Raw genomic sequence first — 16,329 nt, forward strand, 5'->3', positions numbered from 1 at the left:
TTCAGATCAAGGGAAACTCACAAGTGTCTAGGCTAGGGGGTGGAGTTGTGCAGCTTGTGTGAGACAGAATACAGTGCCTCACACTCTGGAGGATTCAGCTACAGGCAGAGGATGCCAGCAGTGGGGTCAGCTCAGAAAGCAGAGCCCACACTGAGAACCAATATGAGCACCAGCAACTGTAGCCCCTGCTTTCCACAGCGAGCTGGGTGGGACTCCTCAGTGGGTGAGAGAATGCACATCCCACTCAAGATCCTGCATCTGCTTTGGTACCAGCTGCTTCTCAGCATCCCTCGGTGAAAACAAACTGTATGTCCTGAGCTTGGGCTCCTAACGATGGGAGGCAAGTCCTTCCCTCAGAAAGCAGAGCTGCCCCAGCACTCTGGTGGGCTGAGTGCCACATCTCGGTGTCCAGAAGCCCTTTCTTCAGCTCCCACCATTTTTCTTTATAGAACAAAATGACACTGACTCTCCAGCACTTAGAGATGGGGCAGGACAATTTCAGCTCTTCAGCCCCCACTCCACATCGAGGCCTGATAAAGGCATTTGGTAAACGGAACTGGCTACACCGGCACACATTCTTTTGGCAAGTCTGAAATCAGGGAGGTCAGGCACCCCAGATGCAAAACGGACAGAGAGGGAAGGTGCTAACATCCAGACAGCTTCAGGAAGCATTCGTCATTCCTGCTATATTTGGATATGTCTCCCTGAGGCCAGCAGTAGGGCCCAGCTTGGTTTAACCAAGGATGCCAGGACCAAACTTGTCAATGCTTTGACTCCTGGCTTCCAGGGCCAGCCATGCAGAGTCTACCTCCTCTCTCTCCTCTAAAGGTACTGCAAGGCCAGGCACAACTCTTAGAGGCCGGATGGGAGTAGAACGTGGCAAAAGCGGAGTGGGTGGGGTGGGACCCATGGAAGCAGAGTCCTTCCCCTGACACCACTGGACAGAGGAGGGGGCTTACAGCAAACGTATTTCCTCAGGAGGAGGCCAAGCCCCCTACGATGTTTCACGGGGCTGAGCCACAGCCCACACTGTCCAGGCATCATGGGACAGAATCACTTACCTGGGGAAGATGGCAGTCATCAGGGCTGAAGCGTAGCCGGGCTTGCAAGCGCCCTCTGAAAAGTTTGCGTACTTGGTGGCTAGCTCGGCAGGCCTGTGGGAGAGAAGGAAGGTCAGAGCTTGCTGGGCCCAGAGCAGCGGGTAGATTGTCAATTCACCAGGAGCCGCAGGGACTGAAACGGAATCCAGCACTCTTCCTGAAGATAGGTACTTCAGGCTCTTTCCACATCAGGGTTTAGGAGTGAACCCACTAAGTTCCCAAGAGAATCAGCCCACCAGAAAAGGCCCCTCCACAAAAGGAACCCTCTTGGTTGTGCAGATCCTTTGTAGTAAGCCTGACCACCAGCGAGGCAGTGCCTACATGACTACAAAGGCTTTGACACATCCGGAGGCACGGGCCCTCGCACCTTCCTGGCATGTCCCGATGTGCCCAGTCTCCTCTGCCTTTATCCCCTCCGCCCCCACCCACTCTGATCCACCCAGTGGGGACCATGCACAGTGCCCTGAAGAGAGACACAGCAAATGTGTGTTACCGAGCCACCGAAGAATCAATCCCCTGGCTGATTTTCAGTTGAGCGTGCTTGCCTATTCATTTTGAAATTCTCCTGGTCCTCCCCGTGGAGACCACCAGGCCCTTCCAAACCAAACTCAGACGTGGGCTTCGTGGGAGTGATTCCCTGACCCACAGCCAGCTGCCCCTCTCTGCTCTGACAGCCTCCCTACCCACCATCCTTATCCTGCCCTCACCCCAGCAGCACTGCCCACCACAGGAGAGCTGTCTCCCACTAAAGCACAGCTCTCGCGATCAGACCTCTGCCCACACTTTGCAGAGATGAGCATGCAGAGACCCCTGTACTTTTTTTTTTTTAAGAACCAAAATGATGCCGACAGCCTCCCTTTGCTATGATCTGCAGACAAGGCGATCTCAGGAAGCTAAGGGGTAGATGCAAGCCCTGCCCGAGGGCTGTGTCCGGGCCTGGTCTTGGCCGTGAGATTATAACTATATCAACCTACAGCCTCAGGTTTCTACATCCTGATGTGTTCAGTGTGGTGCTGGAGCCACGGCCCTCTACCACAGTCCTGCCCCCAAGCAGTCTGAAAAACATCAAGACATCATCAGGAAATGACCCCGTGGACCCCAGAACTGTAGGCCCACCAGCTGTGTCACCAGCCAGTTTTGATTTCCAACCTTGTCTCCCCACCCCCACCCCCACATACGCTGGGCAATTCTCCGGTGCCCTAGCTGCTTCCCTGGGTGTGGCTCAGCAGCAAGCTGACCCTCAGCAGGGCCCCTGCAGGGATTGGAGTGTGGGGGTGTGTGTCTCTGCTGGACAGCCAGGAATGTTGCTGCATCATCCGCTGGGTGTCAAGTACAATTCACCCATGGAGGTCTAGTCCAGGGCCTTATGTAAGGGACTGCTTGATAAGTATACACAGAATTTTAGAGATCTACATTTGTAAGCCTTCCCTGCCAATGAGATGCAAACGCAGAGTGAGGGGCTGAAACTTTATTTGATAAACAAAACAAACTTAAAGGTTCGAACAGGAGAAAAAAACCTGTATTTTCCTATGTAAACAACTGTCTTTTGGAAATGAAATACAGACGTCAGTGCAATTACAGAGCTTACTGGAAGCGTCGGGATGAAGTACGGTGACTAATAGTTCCTCCTCTCAACAGCCCTGGGAATGGGTGCCGCTGCATCACTAACAGACTCTTGGGGCTCAGAGAGATGAAGAGCCGGACCCACGACCGCGCAGCTGTGTCTGCCCGTGTCAGAGTACTGATACGACACTACCAGCACCATGTCACAGAAGCTGGCCCGAAGCCCAGCACCAGTAGGAGCAGTTCCCGCGGCCGGATATGGGTAGAAATGAGGGTCAAGAAGGCCTCACTTCACTCTTTGAAAGTATGTACACAGCACTTTGGCCTTCATGCCGTGTCTCCAAAACCCTTACCCTCAGGGTTGTCTAACTTGTACCAAGTGTCTGTGGGCTTTCTGAATTCCAGAACGTTTACAAAGAAGTTGGACGGCAGATGGTGGCTGCCATTCATGACACAGCGCATTGTAGAATGATCGACAGATGAACCTCTGGTCGCGTCTTCCCTCTCCCCAGTTCATGCTCTCAGCTTGAGGAAGGCGACTGAAGGAGGCCTAGGCTCCTAGGCTAGGGTCATCCACAGCAGAGGGGAGAGCCTGCTGGCCAGATGGAGGGCAGAGAAGTGGGAGACAGGCAGGGCAGGCAGGAGTCTGGTTTTCCTAGGTGTGCAAAGGTGGTCCAGTATCAGGGATGATGAAAGCCAGCCAATTCACCTAGAAAGCCAGCCAGGGCATAGCGGGGCATGTCAATTATTACCAAATCAAAATGCCTTAGAAATGGCCTCCCAAATGTCCCAGTGAGAGAAGAATAGGAGAAGTGTTGAGGGATCTGAGTCATCCGGCAAGCTGGGACCTCTGGGGCAGACAGCGGTCAAACCCACCAAGATTAATGGTCGCCGGCTCCTTCAGGCCAGAACAGTTAGTTTCTCTAGGCACCCACTCCAAATGCCAGGGGGTCCCCAGATGTCTGATCAAATCATTCTGCCCTTGTTCTTCTCCTGCTCTGCAGCTGGCATTTCACTGTGGAAGATGGGGCGTTTCCTCCACTAAGAGTGCCCATTGTGCTGCGAACGTGACTAACCAGCCCCTGGGGTGAGGAGTGCAAACCGCACGCTCTTCAGGCGAAGACCAGATGCTGGGGCTCAAACGAAAACTCAATGTCCACTCCCCCACTTCGCTCAGAAGGGCCGAGTTTAGGGAACCAGGCCAAGTCTTGGGCAGTGAATGGACAGAAGGTTACATCTAGAATCAGAGGCTGCCATGGAGGCCGCCAACAAGGGGGTGAAGGAATGGAAAAATCCTACCCGTAGCCTCTTATGCAATGGGAACTTGGATCCCTGGGATCTGGTGAGAGGTGGAGGGCTGGCCATCTTCTGAAACACCGTACAAGTGCGGTGAGACACAGAAGGTGGCAGACGCAGGCAGAGCTCTCATCCAGGCGCTGAGCACCGGACTCATGTCTGCATTCAACACAAGGGAGAGTTGCCGTGCTGACTAATGTCTGCAGAAGTCAACATCTGGGGGTCTTCGCAGGCAACATACACGCATAAGGAAAGTAAGGTGGCAGTGGCAGACTGAGCACCTGGCTCACGTCTGGATTCGATGGCAAGGGAGAATGGCTACTTTTGGACAGGCATGTGCCTTGGAAAGATCAACGTCTGGGAGACAGCCAGAAGAACCAGGATGGAGCATAGCGGGAGACAAAAACGGAAACTAACCGGAAGACAGGCAAGGTGGCTCAGGCCTAGAATCCCAGCTCCCAGGAGGCTGAGGCAGGAGGACTGGCACAGGCTTGATGCCAGTCTGAGTGACAGAGTGAGAGCCTGTCTCCAACAACAACGACAACAACAACAACGACATCCAGGAGAGAGAGTGTGATGTCCCACAGGGGGCAGTGGTGTCAAAGATAGGGTAGGCTGGTCAGGGGAGACCTGGGCTGGAGCACTGACTCGGCCAACAAGCAGGCCACTGCTGACTTCCCTGGAAGCTGCATCACTAGTGGGCGTGGGTGGGAGTACGGGTACGGGGGCAGTGGGAGTGGTGGACGCTCAACTCAGATTCCACTGGGCTTAAGAGGAAGCAAGGGGTGACTAGGGTCAGACGGGAGGCTATTTTGAGGAGTTTGCTACAAAGGGAGACAGAAACGGCCAGAAGGAAAGTGAGGTAAGGGTGGCGATGTGTTTTTATTGTTTTGAGGACAAGAAGTATTTCAGCACGTTCACACACTGATCAGAAGGAGAAAAACTCCCAATGCTTCAGAGATCGGGCAGTTGCAGAGGCGATGTTCTTGGGAGGGTGGGAGAAGGGAGATTGACCCTGACTCACCGAACCAACTCCTCCTGCCTGTGGTCCCCACACGCCTCAGGGCACACTTTCATTCTGGTGCTCACTTGTTTTCAAACCCTGCTTCCATTTCCTGCTCTCATTCACTCACTCAACGAGAATCCAAGGGCAATGGAGTCGCTGCTTGGATCTTTATCCTGGCCGTGTCATTTTGCAAGCTGTATGATTTGGAGGCATGTTACTAAACTGTAAGATTTTTTTTTTAAATTAGGAACATGTGTGCATGTGTGTAGTATGTACGTGTAAGTGAATGCCTGCAGAGACCGAGGCATGAGCAGGTGTTCACCAAAACAGCTTTCTGTCCTAATTTGGGAAGAGGAAGAGGCCAGAAGGGGTGAGGACAGGAGAGGGGAGGGGGTAAATATAATAAAAGTAAATTATACGCATGTAAGAAAAATCACAATGGAAACTCATTATTTTGTACAATCAATATATGTCAATAAAAAGTAGGAGATGTGCCCAGTCCTAGATCACTTAACACAGGACATGTGTTACAGAGTACATAAATAAGTACCAAGCCGTTGCACCAAGAGCAATTAGTCTTTGACTTGCAATGCTAATCGCTGCATGTGCAAGGGAGATGGGGTGATGGCTCGGGCAAAAAGCTCAAGGGTTAATCTCAAGGACTCTACAGATCAGTGATGGGTGTTCTGTAATCAACAGACCAATTTCTAGAACCATCTTACAGAGGACTGGACACTAGTCACGAGAGAAGCTTGAGTGTGTAACATGTAACCCTACCTGACTGCTCAGGCAGAGCCAAGCCCCTAGCTGGGGTGGTGGAACCCCTCAGCGCGGTTCGCTCCATCACTTCCTTCTCAGTTCCTCTTCCTTCCTGAAGACCAGCGTCTCCAGTGACTAGAGCTGTTTCTGGGACAACCGTGCGATGGGGAAATGGTAGCCATGGCTTTGCTTGGCTTTTGTCATCTTATTTGATTATTAAACATTTCCATTTGAATTTTCCCACTAAAATAGCCTTCATATAAGAAAATAACTCAATGCCATCATAGCTCCCCTTAGGCATCCAGATGAACCTTCTCTTTAAGGGTAGTCTGCCTGCCTGTCTGTCTGTCTCTTTCTGATGTTAGGGGTGGAGTCAGAGACCCTGTGTGCTTGGTGAGTGTTCCAGCTCTACCAGAGAGGGACAGCACAGTCCCTGTCTTTTCCACTGTTGTCCCTCTAACCTTGTAACTCTAGTAACAAGGCCCTCTGCAGGGAGTGAGGAGTGCTGGGCTGGCTGTCCGTGGGCTGTCCTCAGTCTCTTCCTGTAGACACAGGTGGTGGGTGTCAATCCACCCCACCCTGGCTGTCACAGAGCAGACATGGATCTCTCTACAGCTTTTGTCTGCACTCCTGTTTAACTGAGGATTTTGAAGCTGACATTACTGCAGTTTAACCTCATGTGGGGGCTTGGCCATTGTCTTCATCCTGGACGGGGAGGATGCTCCCCAGAGCCCTCCCTGTGTGTCAGCCTGTGCGCTACAGACATTTCTCCCAGGAGCTCCGGCAGGGGCCTGCTGCGACGGCTCCAGCTTGGTTTTGTTTCTACACTTCAATTCTTTAAAAACATAAACACACCCTCTTTCTGGGTGGTAGTGAAAAGAGCAAGGGAATTAGCACACTGAGCGTGAGCCAAGTGCCCGGCAGCAGATCTATGATCTAATCTAGCTTGGTGGAAGCCTCGAAAGCAGCCCTGCCAGGAGATGCGGCTAGAAGATGTGCTGTTCTGTTCACGCTCAAAATGTCAAACGATGAACCGAACACAGCCAGAAAAGCCATTTCTACTCATATTTTCCTTGGGGTTCCGGGTGACAGCGGCATTTGTGGCCATCGTTAGCAGAGCAGTGACAAACTGAGAGTTACTGGAAGCCAGGACATCAGGAAGGACAACACCGAGCAATGATGTCACCAGATGAAGCAAATGGTCCTGTGCTGCTTCTGTAAAACAGGCTCCAAAAGGGCACAGCGCCAGAGTCACCACACGGCCACCCATTTCCCGCCACAGGGTGGGGATCTCTGCATGAACGCTGTATCTGACAGCATGGACCAGAAAGGTTCCTGAAGCCAAACGGAGAGAGGAGGGTCTGCGTGGTGACTAGATAGTAACCCAACACACCCAGCTTTTCCACCCACCACCCAGATACTTGGCAAAAACACCCACCCAATCTCAACGGCCCCAGCAACTGGTTTGTTCCGGCAGCTGGGGCTTTGCACGCAGCCCCACTCCAAGATGTGTGTGTGTGGGGGGGGGGCTCCGTGTGTGGAGGTCAGAGGAGAACTTGCAGGAACCAGTGCCCTCCTTCAATGTCAGTCCCAGGCACTGAACTCAGGTCATTAGCCTTAGTGACGAGGGCCTTTACCTGCTGAACCACCTCCCTAGCCCAGCTGTTTTCATTAATTTTTTTTAAAAGATTAGTTTATTTTATTTGTATGAGTGTTTTGCCTACATGGATATCTGTGCATGTGTGTGTCTGGTGTTCCTGGAGGTCAGAAAAGGGTGTCGGACCCTCAGGAACTGGAGTTACAGACAGTTGTGCGAGTGTTGATGGGACCTGAACCCGAGTCCTCTGCAATAAGCCCTGAGCTGCCTCCTGACTACACACCCCTCCATTTCTTTGGCAGAAAGAGCATAGACTCGAACACGTGTGTTTCAGCTGCGGCCCCAGGGCATGGGTGTCCCGTGAGAGCTGTACATGTGGCCGAGCACATTCGTAGATGACAGCGTCTGCTGCCATGTGAAAAGGCTGGACACCGCCACATCTTAAAGGGGGAAGATTAGACTTCAAGTGACAAGCTCTCCTGCGTGGTTTCTGTGGCTCTTAGAGGAGGAGGGCTGGCGGGTAGGACAGAGGACGCTGAGGAAGTAGCCTGTCAGTCACAGCCCCTGCTGTGGTACCAATCAACTTCTGCCTTCCCTACTTCTAGCTCCTCCTGGATGGTTAGAGTTATACTAATTTGGAGGAAAATAACGGTTCCTTTTACTTTTGTTACCTGAATTCTCCTCTCTAAGTCACTTGCCAGTTCCAAACTTCTACTTGAGAGACCAACATTTGTGTACACAGGCTGTCATCTACAGGCACCTCAGCATCTGTGTGAGCACCAGAGAAGGGCTAAGTCTCAACAGAAGCTCACAGAAAAGATTTGTGTCTGATTTCCTTATGTAGGATCAGGCAAGTCCTTATCATTTCCAGAGAGCACAGTCCCTAGGCCCACTAAGTCCAGGCTTCTCAAAGTGGGCGTATTTATTAGAGTAATAAATATACTTGACAGTTTCAAAAATAAATAAATAAATAAACAAACTTGAGAGGACCAGAGAGATGGCTCAGCAGTTAAGAGCACCGGTTGCTCATCTGGAGGACCCAGGTTTGATTCCACGTGAAGGCTCACGATCACCTGTAAATCCAGTACCAGGGGATGCAATGCTCTCTTCTGACCTCTTCCGGTACCAGGCATGAATGCGGTGCACATATGTTCATGCAAGCAAACACTCATACACTTAAATAAATAAACATCATGGAGAAGTCTACATCAGAGCAGCACATTTGTACTATGGAATAGAGCACGGAACTTTGAAAATAAAATGAGGGCTCTTAAAGACCACTCTGCTCTTAGGGGGCCCTTAGTGGGTGTGCTCATCCCCCTTCCACCCAAGGTTCTCTGGAGAATTGCTTCAGAAGTGCACCACTCTTGGCTGATGCTTCCATGTTGGATCCTGTCCTCAAAATGCTTATAACCCAGAAGCAAGAAGATAAGTCAAAAACAAAAAAAAACCTTAAAGGATCAGCACAGGCAGAGACATGTACAGGGTGCCGGGAGGTGAGGCACTTATCCTAGGGACTTGGGAGGGCAGAAGGGCGTTCTCAGCAGGGCACCCAATATAGACGAGGCAGAAGAGTGAGGGACGCTGTGCAGTCTGTGAGCAGATCATGGTTCTGCTGCTAGGACAGTAGTCTGCATAGGAGGACTCATAAGCAGAGTGATACACGCATCAGCCAGGGGGAGAAGCGAGCAGGCCTGCTGTAAGGGGTAGCATCGGTTACGAAGAGAAAGGAACTATGGGCGGCAGACAGTAGACGGTGAAGGAATGTAGTCGGCAAGCACTGAGCAATGGCAGCGGCTTGAGTTTGATTTCTTTCTTTTCCATTATTGTTGACTCTTTAATCACTCCATGTGACTGGCGGATATCATCATCATTTTGTAAAGAAGAAAATATAGACATCCGACTGGGCAGGAGCAGGAGGATGATGGGAATGAAAGGCTGCGGTGATGTGGAGTTTGCCCTGCTGGGTACCAGTTTTGCTTTGGCCCAGTGTTTCCTCACTATGCCCTGACTCTTTCCCTTTGGAATGGTAATGGATATTTGGTGCCACTGTAATTTGGAAGTATGTAACTTGATTTTTATTTTTAATTTACAAGGGGTTACAATTAAGAGATTGCTTTAGACTAAGGAGAAACATTGAGCATTGGACTTTTAAACAGTGCTGAGGTGAAAAGATTTTAGGGACTTCTAAAGTTGTACTAAGTGCATTCTGTGTTGTGATATAGCCAGGAGCCCATGAGACCCCAGGAGTGGAATGTGATGCTTTAAATGGGATAGCTCCCATAGGCTCATGTTTAAATCCCCCCCCCTCCACCGCTGGTGGAACTGTTTGGGAAGGATTGGGTGTGGCCTGGTGGAGGAGGTGTGTCACTGGGGCTGGGCTCTGAAGTTTCAGAGACTCCAGCCATTCCTGGAGTGGCCTCTCTGGCTCCTGCTTATGGACAAGGATGTGTGTTCTCAGCTGTTTCTGGAGCCGTGCCTTTGCTTTGCAGCCATGGATGCTAACCCTCTGTAGCTGGAGCTCATTAAATTCTTTCTGTTAAAAGGCGCCATGGTCATGGTGTTTTATCACAGCAACAGAAAGGAACTAATACTAAAGTCTTCTGATTCCAAAGCCCTTGGATTTATACACGGGCCCCTGTATTGTAAGCATATGCTCTCCTGCTAATCTACACCCCAACCTGATTATTGCACTTTTTAAATTGTTTGTTTTTTTGGGAGAGGGTTTCTCGGTGTAGTCATGGCTGTCCTGGGAACTCACTCTGTAGACCAAGCTGGCCTCAAACTCAGAGATCTGCCTGTCTCTGTCTCCTGAGTGCTGGGATTAAAGGCGTGTGCCATCACTGCCCGGTTATGCACTTTATTTTTATGAATAATTTTAGAGTTTCAGAAAAGCCAAGCAAATAGAGCCCCACCCTCTTTCCCCCATTATTGATATCTTATATTAACGTAGTTCATTTCACTTTTTGTGTTAAGAGGTTCTTGGCAGTGGCTCAGCCTTCCTAACGCTGCCACACAGTTCCTCATGCTGTGGTGACCCCAGCCATGAAACTATTTCATTGTTACTTCATAACTAATTTCATATCATACCTGATATGAAACCCCCAAGGGGTCACGACCCACGGGCTGAGATCCTCTGTCCTCTGGGTTTTGGCAAATACTGACTTATTTCTCTCTTCCCTTCCACTTAGGGTCACTGGGACCCTTCTAGTACCCATAGTTTGGTCTTTTCTGGAATGTCACACAGTTAAAACCATACAGTATGCAAACTTCCAGCCTGGCTTCTTTACCCAAAGAGTCACGGCTGGAGCCTCCTCGTCTGTGAGGACTGATGCCCCTTTCTTTTTCATGCTGAAGACCACTCTGCCGTCTGGATGTGGTAGCTGTTCATCTTGCTTCTGGTTTGTCACAACCATGGTATCACCTCTAGAAATACTCATGAGCAGATTTTGTGTGCATGTATGTTTTCAATTGACTCGGGTAACGACTGTAGTGATATTTCATTTCTATTTTAATAAATAAAGCTTGTCTGAAGATCAGAGAGTAAAAGAGCTGCCATGATCAGCCTTACAGACCAGGCCATGGTGACACACACCTTTAATCCTAGTGGCCACACTAGTTTGCAACAGAAACCAGGTGGTAGCGGTGCATGCCTTAATCCCAGCACTAGAGAGGAATATAAAACGGGAGGAGACAGCTCTCAGACAGTCTCATTCTGAGATTCTGGGAGGCAGGATCGCCATTTCAGACTGTGATAGAGGTAAGAGCCAGTGGCTGGTTGTTTTGCTTTTCTGACCTTCAGGTTGAACCCCAATATTTGTCTCTAGGTTTTTTTTAAAGATTTATTTATTATGTATACAGCATTCTGCCTGCATGTATGTCTACACACCAGAAGAGACCACCAGATTTTATTATTATTATTATTATTATTATTATTATTATTATTATTATTAGCCACCATGCGGTTGCTGGGAATTGAACTTAGAACCTCTGGAAGAGTAGCCAGTGCTCTTAACCCCTAAGCCATCTTTCCAGCCCCCTTGTCTCTAGGTTTTTATTAGTCATGCTACCCTGAAGGATGGTGGTCAGCACATCTGGTTAGACCATATTTGGCTGTAGGAAGTCCTGCAAAACATTGCCAAGATGGACAGAATGTTCTGCAGTATCACTAGTACTAAGTAAGGATTTCCTTGCCAGCACTGGAAATTGTCAGGGTTTGTTTTTATTTAATTTTGGCCACTCTGACAGGTGTGTGAGTCTCTCATTGTTTAAATCCCCCGCACTGGAGACATACAGTGTGAGTACCTTTTTATATACTGACATATTTATTTGATATCTGTATGTCTTTTTTTAAAAAAAAAGTTTTGTTTTATTCATATGAGTACAGGTGTGCGTAGGTGTGCATGTGCACAAGTGCCTGGCCTGTGGAGTCCAGAAGAGCTTGTCAGAGGCCCAGGCACTGGAGTTATAAGTGGTTGTGAGGTACCTGGCATGGGTGCTGGGAACCAAAGTCTGGTTCTCTATGAGAGCAGCAAACCCTCTTAAGTGCTGGGCCCTCTCTCCAGGCCCCATCTGCATATCTTTTTTACAAAGTATCTGTTCTGATCCTCTGCCTTTCTAAAATGGGTTGGTGGTTTTTTTATGGCTGTGTTGTTCAGAGTGAGGGGAAACGTAAGAAGAGCGGCTGGGCAGGCTGGGCAGGGGAGGTCAGATGCGGGTCTGAGCAGATGCAGTGCTCTGCACTTGACTAGATCACTTGCTCCACCTCTGTTGTGTTCTCATCACAGGCCTAAAGGGACATGGCCATGACCAGAAACCTCTAAAACCATGAGCAAGAACAAACATTTCCTCCATTCAAGTTCATCAGAAAGCTGACTAGTGCATGCTGGGAAGCAAGTATATGAGCAGAGAACAGCTGGGAGAGCCAACATGGTGTACAGGGATGGCTGTCTGCATAAGGTGATGGCCTGGAGGCTGGAGGAGGCTGGACCTGGGATGCTGATGGCCTGGAGGCCAGAGAAGGCTGGACCTGGGATGCTGATGGTCTGGAGGCAGGAGGAGGCTGGACCTGGGATGCTGATGGTCTGGAGGCCGGAGGAGGCTGGACCTTTGGTGCTGTACTTAAGAGAAAGCCAGCAGGACTTGCTGATGGCTCTATTTCAGAGTCAAAGAGGTGATACACTGGCTTTTCACCCAGGCAACTGGGAGGATGGAGCTGCTATTTTCTGAGGCAAGAAGGATTCTGGAAGGCCGGGCTATGAATACTGGAGCTTGGTTCTAGATATGTGAACTGTGAGAAGCCAAAAACACAGCCAAGGGAAGGAAGTCCTGGGTGAATGACTCTGAAGTGTGGGAAAAAGGACTGAGCTTGATAAAAACTTGGGACTCATCAGCAGGTAGAGGACTCATAAAGCCAGCAGACAGATGAGGTAAGACGGATGAGGTCATCTACATGACTGTTAAGAGGAAGAGGTACCACAGAATATCCAGCATGGCACCGGGCATAAAATGCTTCCCTTGCAAGCCATAAGGCAGAACTTGGCAAGGCTGTTTTAGAATCAGTAAACTTACCTCTGGCTGCTCCCCTCATCCCTCTCGTTCCCATGTTTTGTTGTTGCTGCTGCTGAGACAGTGATAACTAGGTAGCTCAGGTTGGCCTAGAACATGTGACCCTCCTGACTTGGCCACCCGAGGAGCTGGGAAGACAGGCATGTGCTGCCGTGTTCCGCCTCTTCCGGCAGCGCTTCAGACTGGCTCAGGTTTACAGGCCTTTCTGAGCTGGCCTGGCTTCCAGGGGCTCTTGGGGCTGAAAGCTGTTGGTTTTATTCCTTTGTCTTCACATGGAATTCTCCAAGAAATTAGATAGAGCATTTAAGTCTCTATGAACCTGCACGGCTGGTAGCTCTTGTTCACTCTCCCCATGATCTCCCTGATGGTTTTCTCATCATTTGCTCTCCAGATCTTGTTGGCCTAACTTTCCCTCACCTTGCTCCTTACTCTAAGGTTCTGTTATATTCCATGAGGCCCCCATGCCTTTGTATCTGCAGCCTCCTCGGTGAGTCTTCTTTTTACCTTCTGCTCTCGGAGAAGCCTACGGTCTCCTCTGGAAACACCACTTCTATCTCCTTCTGTGAAGGGTATTTGTCTCTGCGTTGCACACCCGGGGATGCCTGTGATGCCCTCCATACTCCACCATGTGTCTGAATCATCGGTATAGAGACTGCCCTTATTTTAGAAACAGAGCAGGCATCGCTTACGCCGTCCAGCAGTGCCACCCTCGCTGCTGTTGTCTACCCTCCTCCCCTGTTCACTGAGCTAACGTGGCGCAGACTTTTCGGTTTTATCCTACGCACAAAGCATACAGTTGGTGTCAAGATGTATTTGCTAAACAAATGAATGCACAGATGAAGTCAGGTACAGAGTAGAGGCAAGCAGAGGATGGATTTTGTTTGGAAGTTCTGTCTTCTCTGGCAGTAAGCCAATAAAAGACCCCGGATTAAGATACAGGGGTCTCTGCATCTCATTCTGGGGTCAGTACTCTTATGGGAATCTGATACTTACTGATTAAATAGAAGCCCAAAGTCAGAGCAAGTGAGATGTAGACCTTGGCATTTAAAATTCATGCCCAGCCGGGCGGTGGTAGTGCACGCCTTTAATCCCAGCACTTGGGAGGCAGAGGCAGGCGGATCTCTGTGAGTTCGAGACCAGCCTGGTCTACAAGAGCTAGTTCCAGGACAGGCTCCAAAACCACAGAGAAACCCTGTCTCGAAAAAAAAAAATTCATGCCCAATTCCAGAGCCTCTTTTTCGTTTTAATTTATAGTTACATATTTATTAATTTATTTACGGTGTGTAGGTATGGACACATGAGAAGAGGTCAGGGGACAACTTATAAGAGTCAGTTCCCTCCATCATGTGATTTCTGGGGATCAAACTGAGGTCAGCAAGTGGCTTTACCTACTGAGCCATCTTGCCAGCCCTGTTTCCTTCCTTCCTTCCCTCCTGCCTTCCTTCCTTCCCTTCCCTCTCCTTCCCTCCCCCTCTCCCTCTTGGTCTTTCCTTGTAGCCCAGGCTGACCTTGAACTGCCATTTAGCCCAGGCTGGCCTAGAACTGGAGATTCCCCCTACTGTTGACTTCCACATACGGGGATTACAGGTATGTGCCACCATGCCTGGCACCCACAATTTATGTTTTCTGCTACCAAAAGGTATTGTCTTCCCGAATGCTTGACTTTGCACTGAGCTTCAGGTTCAATGGCAGGCTGATCCTGTCAAGCAATAAGGTGGAGAGTGATGGGGTAGGACACCCAACATCTCCCTCTGGTTTCCAAACACAGCACATGCAACGCGGCACACATACACCACAGATGGAGAGAGGAAGGGAGGGGCAAAAAGGAATGTCCCCAGACCTTTAAGTTTTTGCCACCTGGCTTGTCTCCTAGCTTACTGTCTTCATTTGTCTCTGCTGCTAACCCCTTCTATTAAGATTTAAAGTCTGACTATTGTAACTTTGTGTTGTATTAGGAGCGGCGGGGCTGCGTCCCCGGCACCCAGCCGCCCACATGGCTAGCTTATGCCCCGAAAAAATTACATGGCCCATTAGTTCCAGCCTCTTATTGGCTAGCTCTTACATATTGATCTAACCCATTTCTAATCATCTGTGTAGCCCACGAGGTGGCTTACCAGGAAAGATCTTAATCTGCGTCTGTCTGGAGTGGGAGAATCATGGCGACCGCCTGACTCAGCTTCTTTCTCCCAGCATTCTGTTCTGTTTACTCCACCCACCTAAGGGTTGGCCTATCAAATGGGCCTAGGCAGTTTCTTTATTAATTAACCAATGAAAGCAACAGATTAGAAAGAAATCACTCCCACGTCAACTTTGATTTCAAGAAGCTCATTTATTTATTTATTTATGATCTTTTAAAAGTATATTTATTGAGTGATGATGGCAGGTGTGTGTGTGCTATGGCCTAAGTGTGGAAGTCAGAGGACAACTTACGGGAATCGACTCTCCTTTTACCGTGTTGGTTAGAAAGACTGAACTCAGGTGGGCAGGCTCGGCTGCAAGCATCCTTCCTGGCTGAGACATTTTGCTGGCCCGATTTATTATTTATTTATATACTTATTGGTTCTTTTTTAAAATTTATTTTTTTTTAAAAAAAACTTTTTTCTAATTTTACATACCAATCCCAGTTCCCACTCCCTTCTTCTTCCTCCCCCCCACCCCAAACCTCCCATCCACTACTTGGAGAGGGTAAGGCTTCCCATGGGAAGTCACCAAAGTCTAGCACATTGTTTTGAGGATAAAGGCCCTCCCCACTATATCTAGGCTAAGCAAGGTATCCTTCCAAAGAGATTGGGTTCCAAAAAGCCAGTATAAGCAGTAGGGATACATCCTGGTCTCACTGCCAGTGCCCCACAGTCTGCCCAGTCATGCAACAGTCACCATACTCAGAGGGTCTAGTTTGGTCCTCTGATGGTTCCCCCACTGTCAGGTGGGAGTCAGTGAGCTTCCATTAGCTCAAGTAAGATGTTTAAGTGGGTATCCCCATCATGGTGTTAACCCTTTTGCTTGTATTATCGCTCTTCCCTCTCTTTGACTGGACTTTGGGAGCTCAGCCTCGTTTTCTGCTGTGGATCTCTGCATCTGCTGCCATCAGTTGCTGGATGAATGTTCTATGATGACATTTAAGATAGTCACGATTCTGACTACAGGGCAGGGCCAGTTCAGGCACCCTCTTCACAACTGCTTAGGGTTTTATGGGATACAGATCTAAATAGAGAATTCTCAACAGAGGAATCTAAAATGACTGAAAAACACTTAAGGAAATGTTCAACATCCTTAGCCATCAGGAAAATGCAAATCAAAATGACTCTGAGATACCATCTTACACCTGTCAGAATGGCTAAGATCAAAAACACCAATGATTGACAGATTATTCTGGAGAGGATGTGGAGTAAGGGGAACACTCCTTCATTGCTGGGGGTGTACAACCTCTCTGGAAATCA

The 16,329-nt window shown here is 49.3% G+C and overlaps 1 protein-coding gene across 4 annotated transcripts in view; it reads right to left on the reverse strand.

Annotated features, from left to right (window-relative positions):
* St3gal3 (ST3 beta-galactoside alpha-2,3-sialyltransferase 3) overlaps positions 1–16,329 on the reverse strand; it is a 220,358-nt gene that overhangs the window by 79,524 nt on the left and 124,505 nt on the right. For all 4 annotated transcript variants that reach the window (XM_026777483.1, XM_005370054.3, XM_005370055.3 and 1 more), the window contains one exon: positions 1,062–1,154. In XM_026777483.1, coding sequence (XP_026633284.1) covers positions 1,062–1,154 — 93 coding nt within the window. The remainder of the gene's footprint in view (positions 1–1,061; positions 1,155–16,329) is intronic.

The sequence above is a fragment of the Microtus ochrogaster genome, unplaced genomic scaffold, assembly GCF_000317375.1.
Source record: "Microtus ochrogaster isolate Prairie Vole_2 unplaced genomic scaffold, MicOch1.0 UNK69, whole genome shotgun sequence".
NCBI classification, from domain to species: Eukaryota; Metazoa; Chordata; class Mammalia; order Rodentia; family Cricetidae; genus Microtus; species Microtus ochrogaster.